Raw genomic sequence first — 18107 nt, 5'->3', positions numbered from 1 at the left:
ACCCCAATCGCAGCGGACTCCCTTCCCTGGATTATGCTGTTGGCAAACAAGGCAGCGACTACTGATGTTCTGGGCCAGCGCCTGGAGTCGAGGGTGCCACCAAGTGGCCAATAGCGTGTCACTTGTTGTCCTTGCTCCACAATGAGTAGCAAAGTACATACATTCAATAACCCATAGGGCCAACTCGTCAGACATGCAAGGCTGTTCCGCGGGAGTGGTCCAGAGTTTAGAAACATTGTCATAAGTACATCCATAATCTTTCCACAACAGTTTATCTTTTTCAGGAGCATCCTCCTGTGCTTTAATGACATCTTGGATGGTTGGCATTGGTTTTTCCGAGGCTAACTTATCCTTTGCAGGATTTTTAGTCTGACTCATCTTTTATCCATGCATGTCGAGGTCACTCCGTGAAATCGGAGGTCAGGGTTAAGTTGGGTTTGTGGATTCCCCACCGTGGGGTACATTGGTTCTTTTGCCACAGGTGATGGTGCTATGGCTGTGTACTGTACTATCTATCTGTCTGGTTCCGTTTTTTAAATCTCTTTCAGCTTATTTATCTTAGCCTTTTAACTCTTCAATTTGTTTTTGTTTGAGTATCTATTTCTTATATCAGGCAAGTATTATTACATAAGCTAGTTCTGTTTTTAATTCTGACTATTCCACCATTTCCTTTATCTGTCAGGTGAGTCTTTATTCTATTAAGAAATCCAAATTAATAATGTTCAGTATAAAACGGCTGTCAATGGAAAGGTTAACTCCTTGACCGGTTTGTAAGAAGACCTGATGTCATTACGTGACTTCATGTAATCATCTGGAAAAAAAAGTCTTTGTGCCTTCAAAACTTGCTTAGAAATTAGGAATCCGTTAAACAGCAGAAATCATTGGTAAAGCCATCATAATAAAAGTCTTCTCATCAGGAAAGGCAGCATTTTAGATTAAACTCCAATTTTTTTAAACTTCTAATTCAAGTACTTGCCAAAGATTTAAAAAAAAAAAATTGATTTAAAACGAGACCACACATTTTTAATAGCTATTTGTTTACTGAAATTCAATTTTGTCATCAGCCTCGGTCAATGCAAAGCCAACCATTTGACTACGTAGTCAGTCAATGCCTTTCTCAGAGGTCCCATTGGAACTCTTAGTACATTTTACGTGCACGCACTCTTTCTTTAAGACTTCTACGGTTTTAACATGTCCTCCTTCTGTTAGTGAGAGTCCTGATTTAGTAGTGTTTTCCTCCCAACTCGACAGAAGTGATGCATCTTTTCAAACTGCAGTGGAACTTTCTCATAATTTAAAATCTCAGAACATTTTTTTTTCTTTCAGCACCTATTTAGTACGTTACGTCTTTTTTTTTTAAGATCTCCTTTCTTCAAATTAGGTTTTGTATTTTACACAGAGGGCTCGGGTCTCGGTAAATTTGTTAATTTAAAATTTAAATTCAAGGTTGCATTTTTTTTCCGTCTTCCATAACTAGAGGGGAGTCTAGCACGTAGGCTGAGAAGAGGGCTGCTTTTCGTTATCTCAATTGTTCCAGCCTCAAGGTCGTGTTACACTGTCTCTTCTAAACTGCCAAAGCCCGCTGTTTCTAACATCTCAAAAAGTCCCTTTTACACCTTCGCAGATTTAATATTATTTTTTTTTTGAATCCACCTCAGTATATTGCTGTGCCTTCTCTGAATATCTCAAAATCCCAATTCAAACTTTGTAATTTCAATCTTTATTTAAAACTTTTTTTTTGAGCTTAGAAGCTTTTTAAAAGGCATTCTTTATCTCATTCCGAGACTAAATTTATGTCTTTCAACCCAATGTAATCAATCATTGCATGTTTTCTTTCGACAAGTAAGTGAGCGTGTCAAATAAATTCTTTTTTTTTCACCCACCGGGACCATGTATTTTTTATCTTTTACTCAACAAACCTATCCTTTGTGCATTTCCTAGCTCCGTAACTTATCATCCGAATATATCCACACCTGTGTTTCTAACTTAAAATGTAATTTAATAAGGTTCACACTCTTAAACTTCCCACATACAGGGCAACACTACGAAGGGTTTAAAAAAAAAACTTTCACTCTGTTTGAAAAAGTGGGTGGAGCTAAAACAAACCACAACTCCCGGGTTTCCCAAACAGGCTTTCATATCCACAGTCAAAATCACACAAGCACTTCTCATTTAAAACAGATGTTCACAAAAGTCTCTCTTCTTTCCTATTAATTTTTTTTTGGCCGGCTCTATTTTTGGATCCATGATCTTTCAGGGAATTCCACACACAACTTTTGTAGTGGACTACCGGTATTCGTAGTTTTATCTAAATGATTACCCATCCTCGCGTCGCCCCGCGTAGGATGTCCTAATTAATCCCGATTTCTCGCATTGTCCCGCGTTGGATCAGGGTCCTAATTAGTCCCGATTGTCCCCGTGTCGCCCCGCGGTGGTTTAAGTTATCTTACCCGGAGCCTTGGCAGACCAAGTGATATACAAGATCGACGCCGTACCTGGAATAAGTACAATTTTAAATTTGTACAGTCCCGTGTTGCCCCGCGGCTTAATTTACCTAACTCCCTAACCTCCGCGTCGCCGCGCGATTGTCTATCCCTCCGCGTTGCCACGCGGTTTTCCTGTTTGCGTCGCCGCGTGATAAGCCTTACTTAATTTGTTCTAGGTTCCAGATTTACCTATTCTAAGCCTTACCTATCCTTCCGCGTCGCCGCGCGTTTTCCCTATCCTTCCCGATTCTAAGTTTAGAAGGTATTCGCCAGATTGTCCTGGATCTCGTTCAGACGCTACCTGAGAACCAGCGAGTGGCCAAACTTTCCTCAGACTTTTGAAACCGAAGGAAACTGGAGTGGTATTTAAAGTATACTCACTCCAGTGGCCACTTTCCTCCCGTCTCGTCCAAGGCTAGTCTGGCTCTTAATTCGCAAGCTTTCGGCAGTCGTCTGTTGAGATCCCACTTCTGACACCAAATGTTAATACGGATTCTTTTCCCTCAATCTAGTTCAGCGAATTCACTGAGTCGAACACCGTAGCCGCTTATAACAAAGCACACTTTATTAATTGTTTCACCGGCCGGGACTTATCAGAACGAAGGAATGCTCTCCCTTTTGAGTGCACTCACTCCCCACGGACAAGTCCCGTTACAATGTAGGGGCGCAATGGTTATACATTTTTAGTGCATGATACAATTTGAGTGATATTCAGTTCACCCTATCCTCTTATGATCCCTCCTTCCCTTTGTCCACTCATGTGCCAACATCTGGCCTTCCTGGCCCAATTAAGTATGGGCACGTAGTTATGTGCAGCAGCAATTGTTCAACTGTTTTTACACAAAGAGCCTTTCTCACCCTTGTTATTGTTTCAAATTTACTGGTGTGACTAGCAAGACCTTGAGCCAGTCTGTTATTTGTGCCAATGTTGTAACATTTGCAGCCTGACATTCTTGAGGCTATTCTTCCATGAATCCTTTGTTCAATTCACTGTCTCTATACATTTTTCCACATTCTCAACTTCACTGTCTCTGTACATTTTCCCACATTCTCAGCGCCACCCATCTCTCTCTTCCCCCCCCCCCCCCGTCTCTCTCTCTCTCTCTCCCCCCTCCCCCCCGCCTCCAGTCTCTCTCTCTCTGTCTCCCCCCCCGAGTCTCTCTCTCTCTCTCTCTCTCTCTTCCCCCCCCCCCCCCAGAACACACACTCTCTCTCTCTCTCTCTCTCTCTCTCTCTCTCTCTCTCTCTCTCTCTCTCTCTCTCTCTCTTCCCCCCCCCCCCCCACCCCCTGTCTCTCCTTTCTCCCCCCCCCCCCCCCCGTCTCTCCTCCTCCCCCCTTACCCCCCCCCGTTCTCTCCTCCTCCCCCCTACCCCCCTGGTCTCTCCTCCTCACCCCCCCACCACCCCCCGGTCTCTCATCCCCTCCTCCCCCCCCCCCCCCCCCCGTTCTCTGTCTCTCTCTCTCCCACCCCCCGTCTCTCTCTCTCCCACCCCCCCCCAGTGTCTCTCTCTCTCTATCTCTCCTGCCCCCCCCCGTCTCTCCTCTTCTCTCTCTCTCTCTCTTTCTCTCTTTCTCTCTTTCTCTCTTTCTCTCTTTCTTTCTCTCTTTCTCTCTTTCTCTCTCTCTCTCTCTCTCTCTCTCTCTCTCTCTCTCTCTCTCTCTCTCTCTCTCTTTCCCCCCCCCCCTGTCTGTCTGTCTCTCTCTCTCTCTCTCTCTCTCTCTCTCTCTCTCTCTCTCTCTCTCTTCCCCCCTTCCGCCCCCCCCCCCCCATCAGTTTTAAATGGGCAGCTCCATATTCTCAGATGATACCCTCTAGTTCTAGTCTCCCCCATCAGTGGAAACATCCTCTCGGCATCCACCTTGTCAAGCCCCCTCATCATCATCATACGTTTCGATAAGATCACCTCTCATTCTACTTAATTCCAATAAGTAGAGGCCCAACCTACTCAACTTTTCCTCATAAGTCAACCCCCTCATCTCCGTAGTGAACCTTCTCTGAACTGCCTCCAAAGCAAGTATATCCTTTTGAAAATATGGAAACCAAAACTGCATGCAATATTCCAGGTCTGACCTCACCAATACCCTGCACAGCTGTAGCAAGACTTCACTGCTTTTATACTCCATCCCCTTTGTATTGGCCTTCCTGATCACTTGCTGTACCTGCATACTAACCTTTTGTGTTTCATGCACAAGTACCCCCAGGTCCCGCTGTACTGCAGCACTTTGCAATCTTTCTCCATTTAAATATTAATTTGTTCTTTGATTTTTTTTTCAGCCAAAGTGCATGACCTCACACTTTCCAACATTATACTCCATCTGCCAAATTTTTGCCCACTCACTTAGCCTGTCTGTCCTTTGCAGATTTGTTGTGTCCTCTTCACACATTGCTTTTCCTCCCATCTTTGTATAGTCAGCAAACTTGGCTACGTTACACACAGTCCCTTCCTGCAAGTCGTTAATATCTCATTGCTGTTTGTGGAACCTTGCTCTATGCAAATTGGCTGCCCTATTTCCTTGGTTTGAACGTCCTGAGGTCATGAAAGGCACTGTTTTAAGGCAAATTTGTTATTTCTATGATCAATTGATGTTCAGGTTGGGTCTCTACAATTTCTTTTTAAACTGCAACAATAATTGCTTGCATTTTCATCGAACCTTCTAACAGAAAACAGCAAAAAGCACTTCACAGAAGTGGGTAGGGGAGGGGAGAGAGAAAGTTTGCTGAGATAAAGATGGAGTGATTAGAGGGGTGCCCAAAAGCTTCGTCAAAGCTTGCCTTTGTTACCTTTTAGACTTGACGACTACAACTCACTCCTGACCAGCCTCCCACCTTCTACACTCCGTAAACTTGAGGTCATCCAAAACTAGCAGCGCGTGTACTAATTCGCACCAAGCCACGATCACCCATTACCCCTGTGCTTTCTGACCTACATTGGCTCCCGGTTAAACAATGCCTCGATTTCAAAATTCTCATCCTTTACAAATCACTCCATAGCTTTGCTCGTCCCCATTGCTGTAATCTTTTTCAACCTTACAACCCCACAAGATGTCTGCGCTCCTCAAATTCTGGCCTCTTGAACATCCCTCATTATAACTGCTCAATCATTGGTGGCAGTGCCTTCAGCTGTTTGGGCCCTAAGCTCTGGAACTCCCTCCCTAAATGTCTCTGCCTCTCTACGGCCCCAAGTTTCCACATGATTTGCTCCTGATTTTTAGGAGCAACTGGTGGAGTACGGAGTATCTTAGAAATTGGAATTCTCCACATTTAAGTTTTCTGCAGTTCTAGTCAGGTAGAACAGTTTCACTTTTGAACAGAATTTTCTTTTCAAAAGGGGGCGTGTCCAGCCACTGATTTGAAAGTTTCCACAGTGAAAACGTACTCCAAACTAACTTAGAATGGAGCAAGTGAAGATTTTTGTAAGCTTGAAAAAACCTTGTCTACACATTAAAAAATCAGGCGCAGGTTACAAATTAGGCATCCAGAACGAGGTATGGGGGGGGAAGGGAAGTCATTACATTCTACAATAAATCCTTAGTTATACTTATACAAATATTATACAAATAAATCCAACCTGAATAAAAATTTATAACCAAAGAAAAGATTAAATAAACCATGTTCCTACCTGTGTGAAAGTGCTTCAGGCAGGCCTTTCAGGCAGCGGTTTGCCGTCAGGACCGACTGACGGCGGGGAGAAGGCTGCAGGAAGCCTCATTACTTGAGGCAGCCGTTCCCGACGGCAGGTGGGGGGGAGGCAGGGAGAAGGCTGAAGGAAGCCCCATTACTTGAGGCAGCCATTTGCCGTCGGGCCCGACGGACGGCAGGGGGAGAAAGCTGCAAGAAGCCTCAGTGCTGATCATGCAAGGGCAATGTGGTTTTATTAAAAAATGTTAAAAATTGAACAGCTACAAAGAATTTGAATAGTCTCAAACAAGTGCATGTGTCCCGTTTATCACAGTCTATCTTTAATTACAGAATGCACTCCCTCACCCTCACACACAGAAGTATCAAGAAAATTAAAATACAAGCCTTTGCAAGGGTTCAATAAACAAATTTTCACTTTTTCTGCAGCACTTTTTAAAATGGCCGAGTGCCAGTGTTTCCTTCAGACTGCGCATGCGCGCACGCGCAGGGTTGCCGGCACGAAAAAAAACTCATTTAAATTGTACCCGCCCCCTCCTACTTACAAAATAGGTGCGAGTGGTAGGCTCCGCCCCCTGGGCGTCGCGCCAAGCAGCCATCGAGCTGCAAAGCGCTCGAGAATAGCACGTTTTTTTTTTAGAGGCGGCGTTTTCGGCACGAGAAAACGGGCGCCCAGCTCGGAGGGTCGCCTGTTTTGCCGCGTGTGGAAACTTGGGGCCTACCTCTCTGCCTCTCTGCCTCTCTTTCCTCCTTTTAAGTGCTCCTTAAAACCTACCTCTTTAAACAAGCTTCAATGCTGGGGATGTTGGCCTGGTCAAGAGCACTAATAGTGTGCCTGTCTTCCCTGGGGATTTGCAGGATCTTGTGGAGCCTTCGTTGATATTTCTCCAGCGATTTGAGGTGTCTACTGTATATGGTCCACGTCTCTGAGCCATACAGAAGGGCGGATATCACTACAGCCCTGTAGACCAAAAGCTTAGTGCCAGATTTAAGGGCCTGATCTTTGAACACTCTCTTCTGAAGGCTGCGCTGGCCCACTGGAAGCGGTATTGAACCTTGTCGTCTATGCCCTTGCTGATAATAGGCTTCCCCAGCATTGAAGCACTGACCACAACCGACCAGCTCCGTTGGGCAGGCCACATCGTCCGCATGCCTGACATGAGACTCGCAAAGCAAGCGCTCTACTCGGAACTCCTACACGGCAGGTAGAGGAAACATTTCAAGGACACCCTCAAAGCCTCCCTGATAAAGTGCAACATCCCCACTAGCACCTGGGCATCCCTGGCCAAAGATCGCCCTAAATGGAGGTAGAGCATCCAGGAGGGCGCTGAGCACCGCGAGTCTCGTCGCCGAGAGCATGCGGAAAACAAGCGCAGGCAGTGGAAGAAGCATGCGGCAAACCAGACTCCCCACCCACCCTTTACTTCAACCACTGTCTGTCCCACCTGTGACAGACTAATTCCTGAATTGGACTGTTCAGTCAGCTGAGCACTCACCTTTAGAATAGAAACAAGTCTTCCTCGATTTCAAGGGACTGCCTATGATGATGCCATTGTTCAACTGCTTTCACTGGTAACCGTGTTTGTGCTTGTTACTTCAAGTATCTGTGGATCATGTTTATTGAATAAAATTCAAATAGGTGCCTTGTGTTCAATTCTGAGGAGACCTAGAGTTTTATGTGCTCAAATTGATGCAAAAATATATGTTGGGAGTTTTGAACTCTAAAAGGCCTCAAGCCATTAGAGAACTGATTTTAACAAATGTTAGTTCTGATGTACTCTTTGGTAATTATCATAACCTGTATGGTAAAAACCTATTCAACACACTATTTGAAGCTAAGCTCAATGAACTGAATGCCCCCTTTTGTAGATGAATGTCTTAAACCTGAACAAGCAGGATTCTGGTCAGGAAAATCCTGCACAAGTCAGCTTCTAAATTTCACCCAATTTATTGAGGATAGCTGAGATTGGGCTAATAGGTGCATCCATTGTGAATTTATGCATATGACATGGTCAGTCATCGGATTCTTGTGCAGAAGGTATTCCACATAACAAGATGCTAGATTGACTGAGCTAATATACAAAATGCTTGCCAACAGACGTTTCTTTGTTGACCTTAGCAGCAAGCAAAGCAGATGCCACAGACTGAAGAATGGGTTACCTCAAGATTGTGTTCTTGCACCCTTGCTGTTTAAAATCTATACCAATGGCCAGCCTATCCATCCACACACGAGAAGTTTCCTCTTTGCCAATGATCTGTGCATAGCATCTCAGAACCAATCTTTTGATAAAGTGGAGAAGTCCCTTGGCGATGCACTATCTAAGCTAATCAATCTTCTGCGGGCCAACCCTGAAAAAACACCAGTGCTTTTCATATCAAGCATAGAGATGCAAACAGAGAACTTGGATGTCTGGTGGTATGGGAGAAGACTGGCACACAACTCTAAGCCAATAAATGCATAGCATTAGATTTGCCCTCAGCTACAAAAATCATGTCATCAAAGCTGAGGAATAGATGGGAGCCAGAAACAACATCTTAACAATGGAGTATCTCCCAGAGTGCCCTCTACTACCAGAGCCAAGCACATCTAAAGATCTGAGGGACTTCAATGCTCGAGCTCGAGCCAGAGCCTGTGTGGAACTGTGGTGAGGGAAGGTGCAGTGACCTGACACAGTGACGACTGAATGCAAAACACACATCCAACCCTTTGTATCAAAAGACTACCTGTAACTTAGCTGCCAAAAAAAGAAAAACTGCAAATACTGGAAATCTAAAATAAAAACACAATATAGGAAATTAAAACCAATTTCATCAGCATCTGAAAAGCTAATGTTCTACCTAAATCTCATGGGTAACTACCTAGAATGGTCATCTGTGTTTTCTCAGATGCTGATGTATCTATAGTGTATTTTCAGTATATTCTGTTTTTTCGTCACCAAATGCTGTTAGACATGAAATTGGGATTTTCTTCCTCAAAAGTGCTAAAGTAAAGCATCAATGTAAGCTTAAGACATTGAGTATCCTTTTTAACCTATAGGTAAACCATGAAGATAAATAAGAAATTGGCTGATGGAGCAGAAACCAGGAAATGTCTGGTTGGGAACATGTGCCCAGTGATGGGTCTTCACTGTCCTTCCCTTTATAATCTCCATAAGTGACCTGGATTCAGAAATGCACTGTTAATTGATCAGGTTCACTGTTTATACTAAACTTGGGGAAGTTGAGGGGGTGAGGGTGGGCAGTAGCTAAGTCTCGTCAAGCAGCAAGGCAGTGACAGAAGGACAGAGATCAAATTTGAAAGAGAACAAATCTAGGGCAGATGAAATTCAGAACAAATAAGTGTTAAGTATTGCACATTAGAAGGAAAATTGGAAACATATTAGTGATACGGAACTAATTGGGTGAAAGGCTAAAATATCTGGAAACAGTAGATTCAAAACTGATAGGTCCAGCTATTGCAGTGCAAGTGATCAACAAAGCTTTATTGTCGAATCAGTAGAATACAGGTCTGAGGCCACTGCAAAGCTGCATAGTGCTCAGTCTGGTCTGGCTGCGTATTGATCAAAGCACAAGGGAAACCTCCACACCCAGAATTGGCATAGAGGAGAGCCACAAGGCTAATTTCTAGAATCAGGACTGAGTTAAGAATGAAGATCAGAAAAACTCAGATTCTTCAGCCTTGGTGAGTGAGAAATGATGGCGACCTTGAGGCATAAAGATAATATGTGGAACAGAAGAGGTTAATCTAAAGCAATTTCAAATGAAACTGCAATTACAAGAAAAGTGGACTTCAGTACAAGCTCGTAAACCACAAGTTCAGTACAAAGTGGTAAACCGCAACTTAAAGCCCACTGTGAGGTGTCAATACCAAGAATGATCTTCTGGGAAGGGTAGTGGTGGCAATCATTTAAAAAGCAGTTGAATGTTGTGTTGGGAATGACTGTAGCTTTTTAAGGAAGCATGAGCTAAATGGACTGAATGGCGCCTCTCAATGTTACCTTTCTGAATTCGATCATTTTCTTTGTGACCAAGGCTAGCAAAGGATCATTTGGTCTGCTATAAGTCATTAAAGATCCTGTCAATTTTACAATGTGACTTGTGTACCTTTTGCTAATTGCAACTGAATCAGTACATAACTTGAATCGATGCATTGATGTGCATCCATACTCAGCTAATGCTGCAATTATTTTCTAACTTCTCATTTGATAGCTTTCAATAATTCAGCTGCCTTGCAATTTGTGAAATTAATATGCTATTTGCAAACCATTCTTGTCAATTTCACAGATGGCAGCTCCAATTTTTTTAGCAGGCATGATTCCTGCTGCAACAGTTGTGAAAACGCAAATTTCTTTACCAAAAGTATTCTGTCTGTTTTGTAGGTTCAAAGCGATATGATATTATTAGATAATATTACCATTAGCTGAAGTATAAAAAATGTTTTATTTCAAAAGTAGTAAAATGCCTCATGATCATTACACTACCAGAATAACGTGTTTCTCTTTTCCCCCTTAGGTCACCAACCAAGATCATTATCTCCACTAAGGTATGTACTGTAGATCTGCGAAGTTATCAAGATACAATAGTCCTTCTGGTAGGGTGGGAAGATTACATTTCTAGTACCCTCCCATATGCCAACCTTGGTGCGGAATAGCAAACCTCTGGTTATATGGTATAGTTGATATGCAGTTTTACATTGCTGTCTAATTGAGTTTGTGTTCTAAATACAATGTCTGTTACTGTAATGCTACGTAGAACCTGACCTGGGATTAATGGTACTATTCCACTGAACATAAGAACATAAGAATTAGGAACAGGAGTCGGCCATCTAGCCCTTCGAGCCTGCTCCACCATTCAAAAAGATCATGGCTGATCTGACCGTGAACTCAGCTCCACTTACCTGCCCGCTCCCCATAACCCTTAAATCCCTTATTGGTGACAAATCTATCTATCTGTGATCTGAATACATTCAATGAGCTAGCCTCAACTGCTTCCTTGGGCAGAGAATTCCACAGATTCACAATCCTCTGGGAGAAGAAATTCCTTCTCAACTCGGTTTTAATATGGCTCCCCCGTATTTTGAGGCTGTGCCCCCGAGTTCTAGTCTCCCCGACCAGTGGAAACTCTGCCTCTATCTTGTCTATCCCTTTCATTATTTTAAATGTTTCTATAAGATCACCCCTCATCCTTCTGAACTCCAACGAGTAAAGACCCAGTCTACTCAATCGATCATCATAAGGTAACCCCCTCATCTCCAGAATCAGCCTAGTGAATCGTCTCTGTACCCCCTCCAAAGCTAGTATATCCTTCCTTAAGTAAGGTGACCAAAACTGCACCCAGTACTACAGGTGCGGCCTCACCAATACCCTATACAGTTGCAGCAGGACCTCCCTGCTTTTGTACTCCATCCCTCTCGCAACGAAGGCCAACATTCCATTCGCCTTCCTGATTACCTGCTGCACCTGCAAACTAACTTTTTGGGATTCATGCACAAGGAACTCAAAATAGTTTTTTTTTTTTCATGCACAAGGACCCCCAGGTCCCTCTGCACTGCAGCATGTTGTAATTTCTCCCCATTCAAATAATATTCCCTTTTACTGTTTTTTTTTTTTTCCTGAGGTGGATGACCTCACATTTTCCGACATTGTATTCCATCTGCCAAACCTTAGCCCATTCGCTTAACCTATCTAAATCTATTTGCAGCCTCTCTGGGTCCTTTACACAACCCGCTTTCCCACTAATCTTTGTGTCATCTGCAAATTTTGTTACACTACACTCTGTCCCTGGGGGCTCTGTGCCTCGGTGCAGGGAGTGTTCAGAGTGGGGTGGACGGGTTGACTGCGCAGATGGCGGTTGGTGGAAGTGGTGTGGTTGGCATTGCGGGAGCGTGGCTCTGGGGTGGCCGGGGCTGGGGGCACGACATCCGGGGGTGTTCGGCATTTGAGAAGGATTCTGACGGGGCGGGTTGGGTGCAGGGGGGGAGTGTTCCCGGTGTTGGGTGGGTCCGGAGCCAGGGGGTGGCATGCTCTTGGAATGGGAGGTGGGCTGTTTGGGGCTGGGATTGGGAGAGACTTCTTCACTTGGGGAGTTGTTGGTCTGTGGGTTCCCTGCCGCGGAGAGTGTTGATGCCAGTTCATTGGATGTGTTCGGGAGGGAGTTGGCTGTGGTCCTTGCGGCTGGGGGGTCAGGGGGGTGTGGAGAGGACGTGGGGGGGGAGGTGCTGGGGTGGGTGACCAGCCATGATCTTGTTGAATGGCGGTGCAGGCGCGAAGGGCCGAATGACCTACTCCTGCACCTATTTTCTATGTTTCTATGTCCCCTCTTCCAGGTCATCTATGTATATTGTAAATAGTTGTGGTCCCCGCACCGATCCCTGTGGCACACCACTAAACCACCGATTTCCAACCCGAAAAGGACCCATTTATCCCGACTGCTTTCTGTTAGCCAGCCAATTCTCTATCCATGCTAATACATTTCCTCTGACTCCGCGTACCTTTATCTTCTGCAGTAACCTTTTGCATGGCACCTTATCAAATGCCTTTTGGAAATCTAAATATACCACATCCATCTCTACACCTATCCACCATGCTCATTATATCCTCAAAGGATTCCAGTAAATTAGTTCCCCTTCATGAATCCATGTTGCGTCTGCTTGATTGCACTATTCCTATCTAGATGTCCTGCTATTTCTTCCTTATTGATAGCGTCAAGCATTTTCCCCACTATAGATGTTAAACTAACCGGCAGGAGTCGGCCATATGGCCCCTCGAGTCTGCTCCGCCATTTAATAAGACCATGGCTGATCTGATCATGGACACAGCTCCACTTCCCTGCCCGCTCCCCATAACCCCTTATCCCCTTATCGCTCAAAAATCTGTCCATCTCCACTTTAAATATATGCAATGACCCAGCCTCTTCAGCTCTGGGGCAGAGAATTCCACAGATTTACACCCTCTAAGAAATTCCTACTCATCTCAGTTTTAAATGGGCAGCCCCTTATTCTGAGACTGTGCCCCCTAGTTTTAGTTTCCCCTAGGTGGAAGTATCCTCTCTACATCCACCTTGTTGAGACCCTCATTATCTTGTATGTTTCGATAAGATCACCTCATTATTAACTCCAATGAGTATAGGCCCAATCTACTCAACCTATCTTCATAAGTCAACCTTCTCATCTCCGGAATCAAGCGAGTGAACCTTCTCTGAACAGCCTCCAATGCAAGCATATCCTGAAGTGGTGTCAGATTGGCTTATTTAGTAGGACTCTTTCCGTGGGATAGGAAATTGTGTGTACATGTTCCAGATCAGGAACTGAACGCATAATCAAGGCTAGCAGTTCAGTGCAGTACTGAGGTAGTTCTGCATTGTTGGAAGTGCTATCCTTGGGGTGGTATACTAAACTGTTGTTCTGTCTTCTGTTCAGTTAAAGATCCCATTACGCTATTCAAACAGGAGGCAATTTACTAAGTATCCTGACCAACATTCCCCCGTCATACAACACTACCAAATAAGTTATTTATTTTTGTGGTATATTGTTGCTGCAGAATAGCTGCCATATTTGCCAGCATAACTTCTGCATTCAAAAATAACTCATTGTCTGAAGCACTTTGAGACACCTTTAATTTTGTCAGTGGTCAGTTTGAAATTACTGTTTTGTTTTTGATGCATGCACACTCTTGCTGTGCAAAGACCCTGACGATAAACATAGTATGTTAGCTGTTTTGTCAAGGTGTGCAAATTTAGCTGTGCTGCGTGAGATCTAAATCTTCTCACTCTGATGCAAAGGCCAGTGTTGAAGGTGACGGGCCTAGATTACAAGATGAAAGAAAAAGTATGTGGAAATTAATTATTTTAGTGTTGATTACATTTTTTACCAATTAAAAATCCTAGAGTATTAAGGGATTGATTTCATGAAAATATTTATACTGAATTGTTCCTTTTTAATAAAAAAAACTCAAATATAAAAAAATACCTAGATCAGGGAGGTTAAAGCTGACCGATTGCACTTTGTACATTGGGAGAAAACTTGGTACTTGTTCATTAATCTACCCTGCATGGTGTAACAATCCAACTGCTAAGTGTTAGAATCATGGAATGATGCAGAACAGAAGGCCGCTAATTCAGCCCATCATGCCTGCAAGGCTCTTTGAAAGAGCTATCCAAATAGGCCCACTCCCCAGTCCTTTCCTCGCAGCCCCGCACATTTTAAGTATTTATCCAATTCTCAAGTTATTGAATCTTTTTCCAGCACCCTTTCTGGCGGTGCGTCCCAGAACATCATAACTCGCTGTATCAAAATCGGCTCTAATGTTTAAACATTTCAGAAATGCATGGATAGATGCAGCTGCTAGTGCTACACATTTTCAGTATGTTATTTGACTTTTGAGCTGGATGGATTGTGAAAACTGGGGTATTTAGGTATTTTGTGTACTTTGTTCCAATACAAAGAATAGTCAATACTGAGGAGGACTGCAACAAATTACTGAGGACATTAATAACACAAAAACATAGAAATTTACAGCACAGAGGGAAGCCATTTCGGCCCATCGTGTCTGCGCCGGCCAACAAAGCCGCACGGCCCTTTGTCAGCAGCCCTAAAGGTTACATACAAACCCATGAACAATAACGGAAAGGCAAAGAGCACCAGTCCGCCCCACACCACAACACCCCTTATACTAAAAAACATCGACACTTCACCCCAACCGGAGCCATGTGATCTCCTGGGAGAGGCAAAAACCAGATAAAAGCCCAGACCAATTTAGGGAGAAAAAATCTGGGAAAATTCCTCTCCGACCTGTCCAGGCGATCGAAACTAGTCCAGTTCACCCTGGCCGTATTCTATACCTTGCAGTACTTACCATTATATCTGCACCGACCAACAAAAAGTCATCCAGTGTAATCCCAATTACCAGCTCTAGGTCCGTAACCCTGCAGGTTACGGCACTTCAAGTGCCCATCCAACCATCTCTTAAAAGTAGTGAGGGTTTCTGCATCCACCATCTTCCAGGCAGTAAGTTCCAGATCCCCACAACCCTCTGTAAAAATAAAAGCCTTCTCTTTTTCCTCCCCCCCCCCCCCCCTTAAATCCCCTCTAAACCTTCCACCAACCACCTTAAAACTATGCCTCCTCGTAATAGACCCTTACTACCCACTATGTCCAGGCCCCTCAATATTTTGTACACCTCGATGAGGTCTCCTCTCAACTTCCTCTGTTCCAATGAGAACAAACCCAGCCTATCCAATCTGTCCTCATAAGATTCTCCATTCCAGGCAGCATCCTAGTAAATCTCCTCGACACCCTTTCTAGTGTAACCACGTCCTTCCAAAATACGGCGACTAAAACTGCACGCAGTTTTCCAGCTGTGCCTAACCAAAATATTATACAATTTAAGCATAACCTCCCTGCTTTTGCCTTTATTGGCCAAGGCATAGAATACAAGCATTCCGTATGATTTCTTAACCACCTTATCCACCTGGCCTACTACTTTCGGGATCTGTGGACAAGCACTCCAAGGTCCCTTTGTTCATCGACACTATTAAGTGGCCTACCGTTTAATGTGTGTACCCTTTCCTTATTAGCCCTCCCAAAGTACTGCATCTCACACTTCTCTGAATTAAATTTCATTTACCACTGCTCTGCCCACCTGACCAGTAGATTGATATCCTCCTACAGCCCATGATTTTCCTCTTCATTATCAACTACACAGCCAATTTTAGTGTCGTCTGAAAACTTCTTAATCATACTTCCTATATTTAAATCTAAATCGTTGAGCTATACCACAAAAAGCAAGTACTGAGCCCTGCAGAACCCCACATAAACATCCTTCCAGTCACAAACATCTATCAGTCATCATCCTTTGCTTCCTACCTCCAAGCCAATTTTGGATCCAACTTGCCATTTTGCCCTGGATCCCATGAGCTTTAACCTTCATGACCAATCTACCATGTGGGACCTTATCAAAAGCCTTGCTAAAGTCCATATGTACTGCATCGTACGCACTACCCTCATCGATCCTCTTGGTTACCTCCTCAAAAAATTCAATTGGGTTCGTCAAACACGATCTTCCCTTAACACATCCGTGCTGACTGTCCCTAATTAATCCTTGCCTATCCAAATGCAGATTTATTCTGTCTTTCAAGATTTTTTCCAATAATTTTCCCACCATTGACAGGCTGACAGGCCTGTAATTACTCAGCCTATCCCTTTTTCCCTTGAGCAAGGGTTCTACATTAGCAGCCTTCCAATCCTCTGGCACCATGCCCATATCCAAAGAGTACTGGAAAATGATGGTCAAGACCTCCGCTATTTCCTCTTACTTTGCTCAATAACCTGGGATGCATTTCATCCAGGCCTGAGGACTTATCTACTTTCAAAGCTGCTAAACCCCTTAATACTTCCCCTCTCTCTGTTTATTTCATCCAGAATATCACATTTGTCCTCTAAAGCAGTATCTGCATTACCTCTTTCCTTTGCAGGATGGACATATAATTGGCAAATGAAGTTCAACACAGATAAATGTGAGCTATTACGTTTTGGTAGGAAGAATAGGGAGGTCACTCATTACTTGGAGGGTAAGAGTAGTTGGGATAGAGGAACAAAGGGATCTCGGAATACAAATACACAACTCACTAAAAGTTGCGGCACAGGTTAGCAAGGCCATAAAAAAGCAAACCAAGCACTTGGGTTTATTTCTCGAGATATAGAATTGAAAAGTAGTGAAGTTATGCTAAACCAGTATTGAACCTAGGTTAGACGACATTTGGAGTCCTGTGTACAGTTCTGGTTGCCATATTAAAGAAAGGATATAGAGGCACTGGAGAGGGTGCAGAGAAGGTTTACAAGGATGATGCCAGAAATGTGAGGTTGTACATATCGGGAAAGGATGAACAGGCTGTGTCTCTTTTCTATTGAAAAAAGAAGGCTGACAGGTCTTTAAAGTTATAAAAAGTTGGAGTGGATACAGAGAATGTTACCACTTGTGGGGAAGGAAGGTGTTACTACAGTTGTACAGGGCCTTGGTGAGGCCACACCTGGAGTATTGTGTACAGTTTTGGTCTCCTAACTTGAGGGACATTCTTGCTATTGAGGGAGTGCAGCGAAGGTTCACCAGACTGATTCCCGGGATAGCGGGACCGACATATCAAGAAAGACTGGATCAACTGGGCTTGTATTCACTGGAGTTCAGAAGAATGAGAGGGGATCTCATAGAAACGTTTAAAATTCTGACGGGTTTAGACAAGTTAGATGCAGGAAGAATGTTCCCAATGTTGGGGAAGTCCAGAACCAGGGGTCACAGTCTAAGGATAAGGGGTAAGCCATTTAGGACCGAGATGAGGAGAAACTTCTTCACCCAGAGAGTGGTGAACCTGTGGAATTCTCGACCACAAAGTTGTTGAGGCCAGTTCACTAAATATATTCAAAAGGGAGTTAGATGTAGTCCTTACTACTCGGGGGATCAAGGGGTATGGTGAGAAAGCAGGAATGGGGTACTGAAGTTGCATGTTCAGCCATGAACTTGTTGAATGGCGGTGCAGGCTCAAAGAGCCGAATGGCATACTCCTGCACCTATTTTCTATGTCTCTGTTTCTAGACGCCATGAATATAAGATAGCCACTAAGAAATCCAATAGGGAATTCAGAAGAAACTTCTTTACCCCAAGAGTGGTGAGGATGTGGAACTCGCTACCACAGGGAGGAGTTGAAGTGAATAGTATTGCGTTTTTTACACAATGTGTTGCTATGAATTCTTAAGAACTCGTTGGTTTATTAACAAAGGTTTAACATCATAGTCAGTCCCTCGAAATCGAGGAAGACTTGCTTCCACTCTAAAAGTGAGTTCTTAAGTGACTGAACAGTCCAATACAGGCATTACAGTCTCTGTCACATCTGGGACAGACAGTCGTTAAAGGAAAGGGTGGGTGGGGAGTCTGGTTTGCTGCACGCTGCTTCCGCTGCCTGCGCTTGCTTTCTGCATGCTCTCGGTGAAGAT

General features: G+C 44.0%; 1 protein-coding gene across 1 annotated transcript in view; it reads left to right on the top strand.

Annotated features, from left to right (window-relative positions):
• The window catches only part of wdr44 (WD repeat domain 44), a 116118-nt gene that overhangs the window by 6421 nt on the left and 91590 nt on the right, over positions 1–18107 (top strand). The window contains exon 2 of the mRNA XM_070883157.1: positions 10637–10667. Within this exon, the coding sequence (XP_070739258.1) occupies positions 10637–10667 (31 nt within the window). The remainder of the gene's footprint in view (positions 1–10636; positions 10668–18107) is intronic.

Source organism: Pristiophorus japonicus, chromosome 6 (genome assembly GCF_044704955.1).
Source record: "Pristiophorus japonicus isolate sPriJap1 chromosome 6, sPriJap1.hap1, whole genome shotgun sequence".
NCBI lineage: Eukaryota > Metazoa > Chordata > Chondrichthyes > Pristiophoridae > Pristiophorus > Pristiophorus japonicus.
The sequence above is the reverse complement of the archived record's forward strand: the minus strand, read 5'-3'. Positions and strand labels throughout refer to the sequence as shown.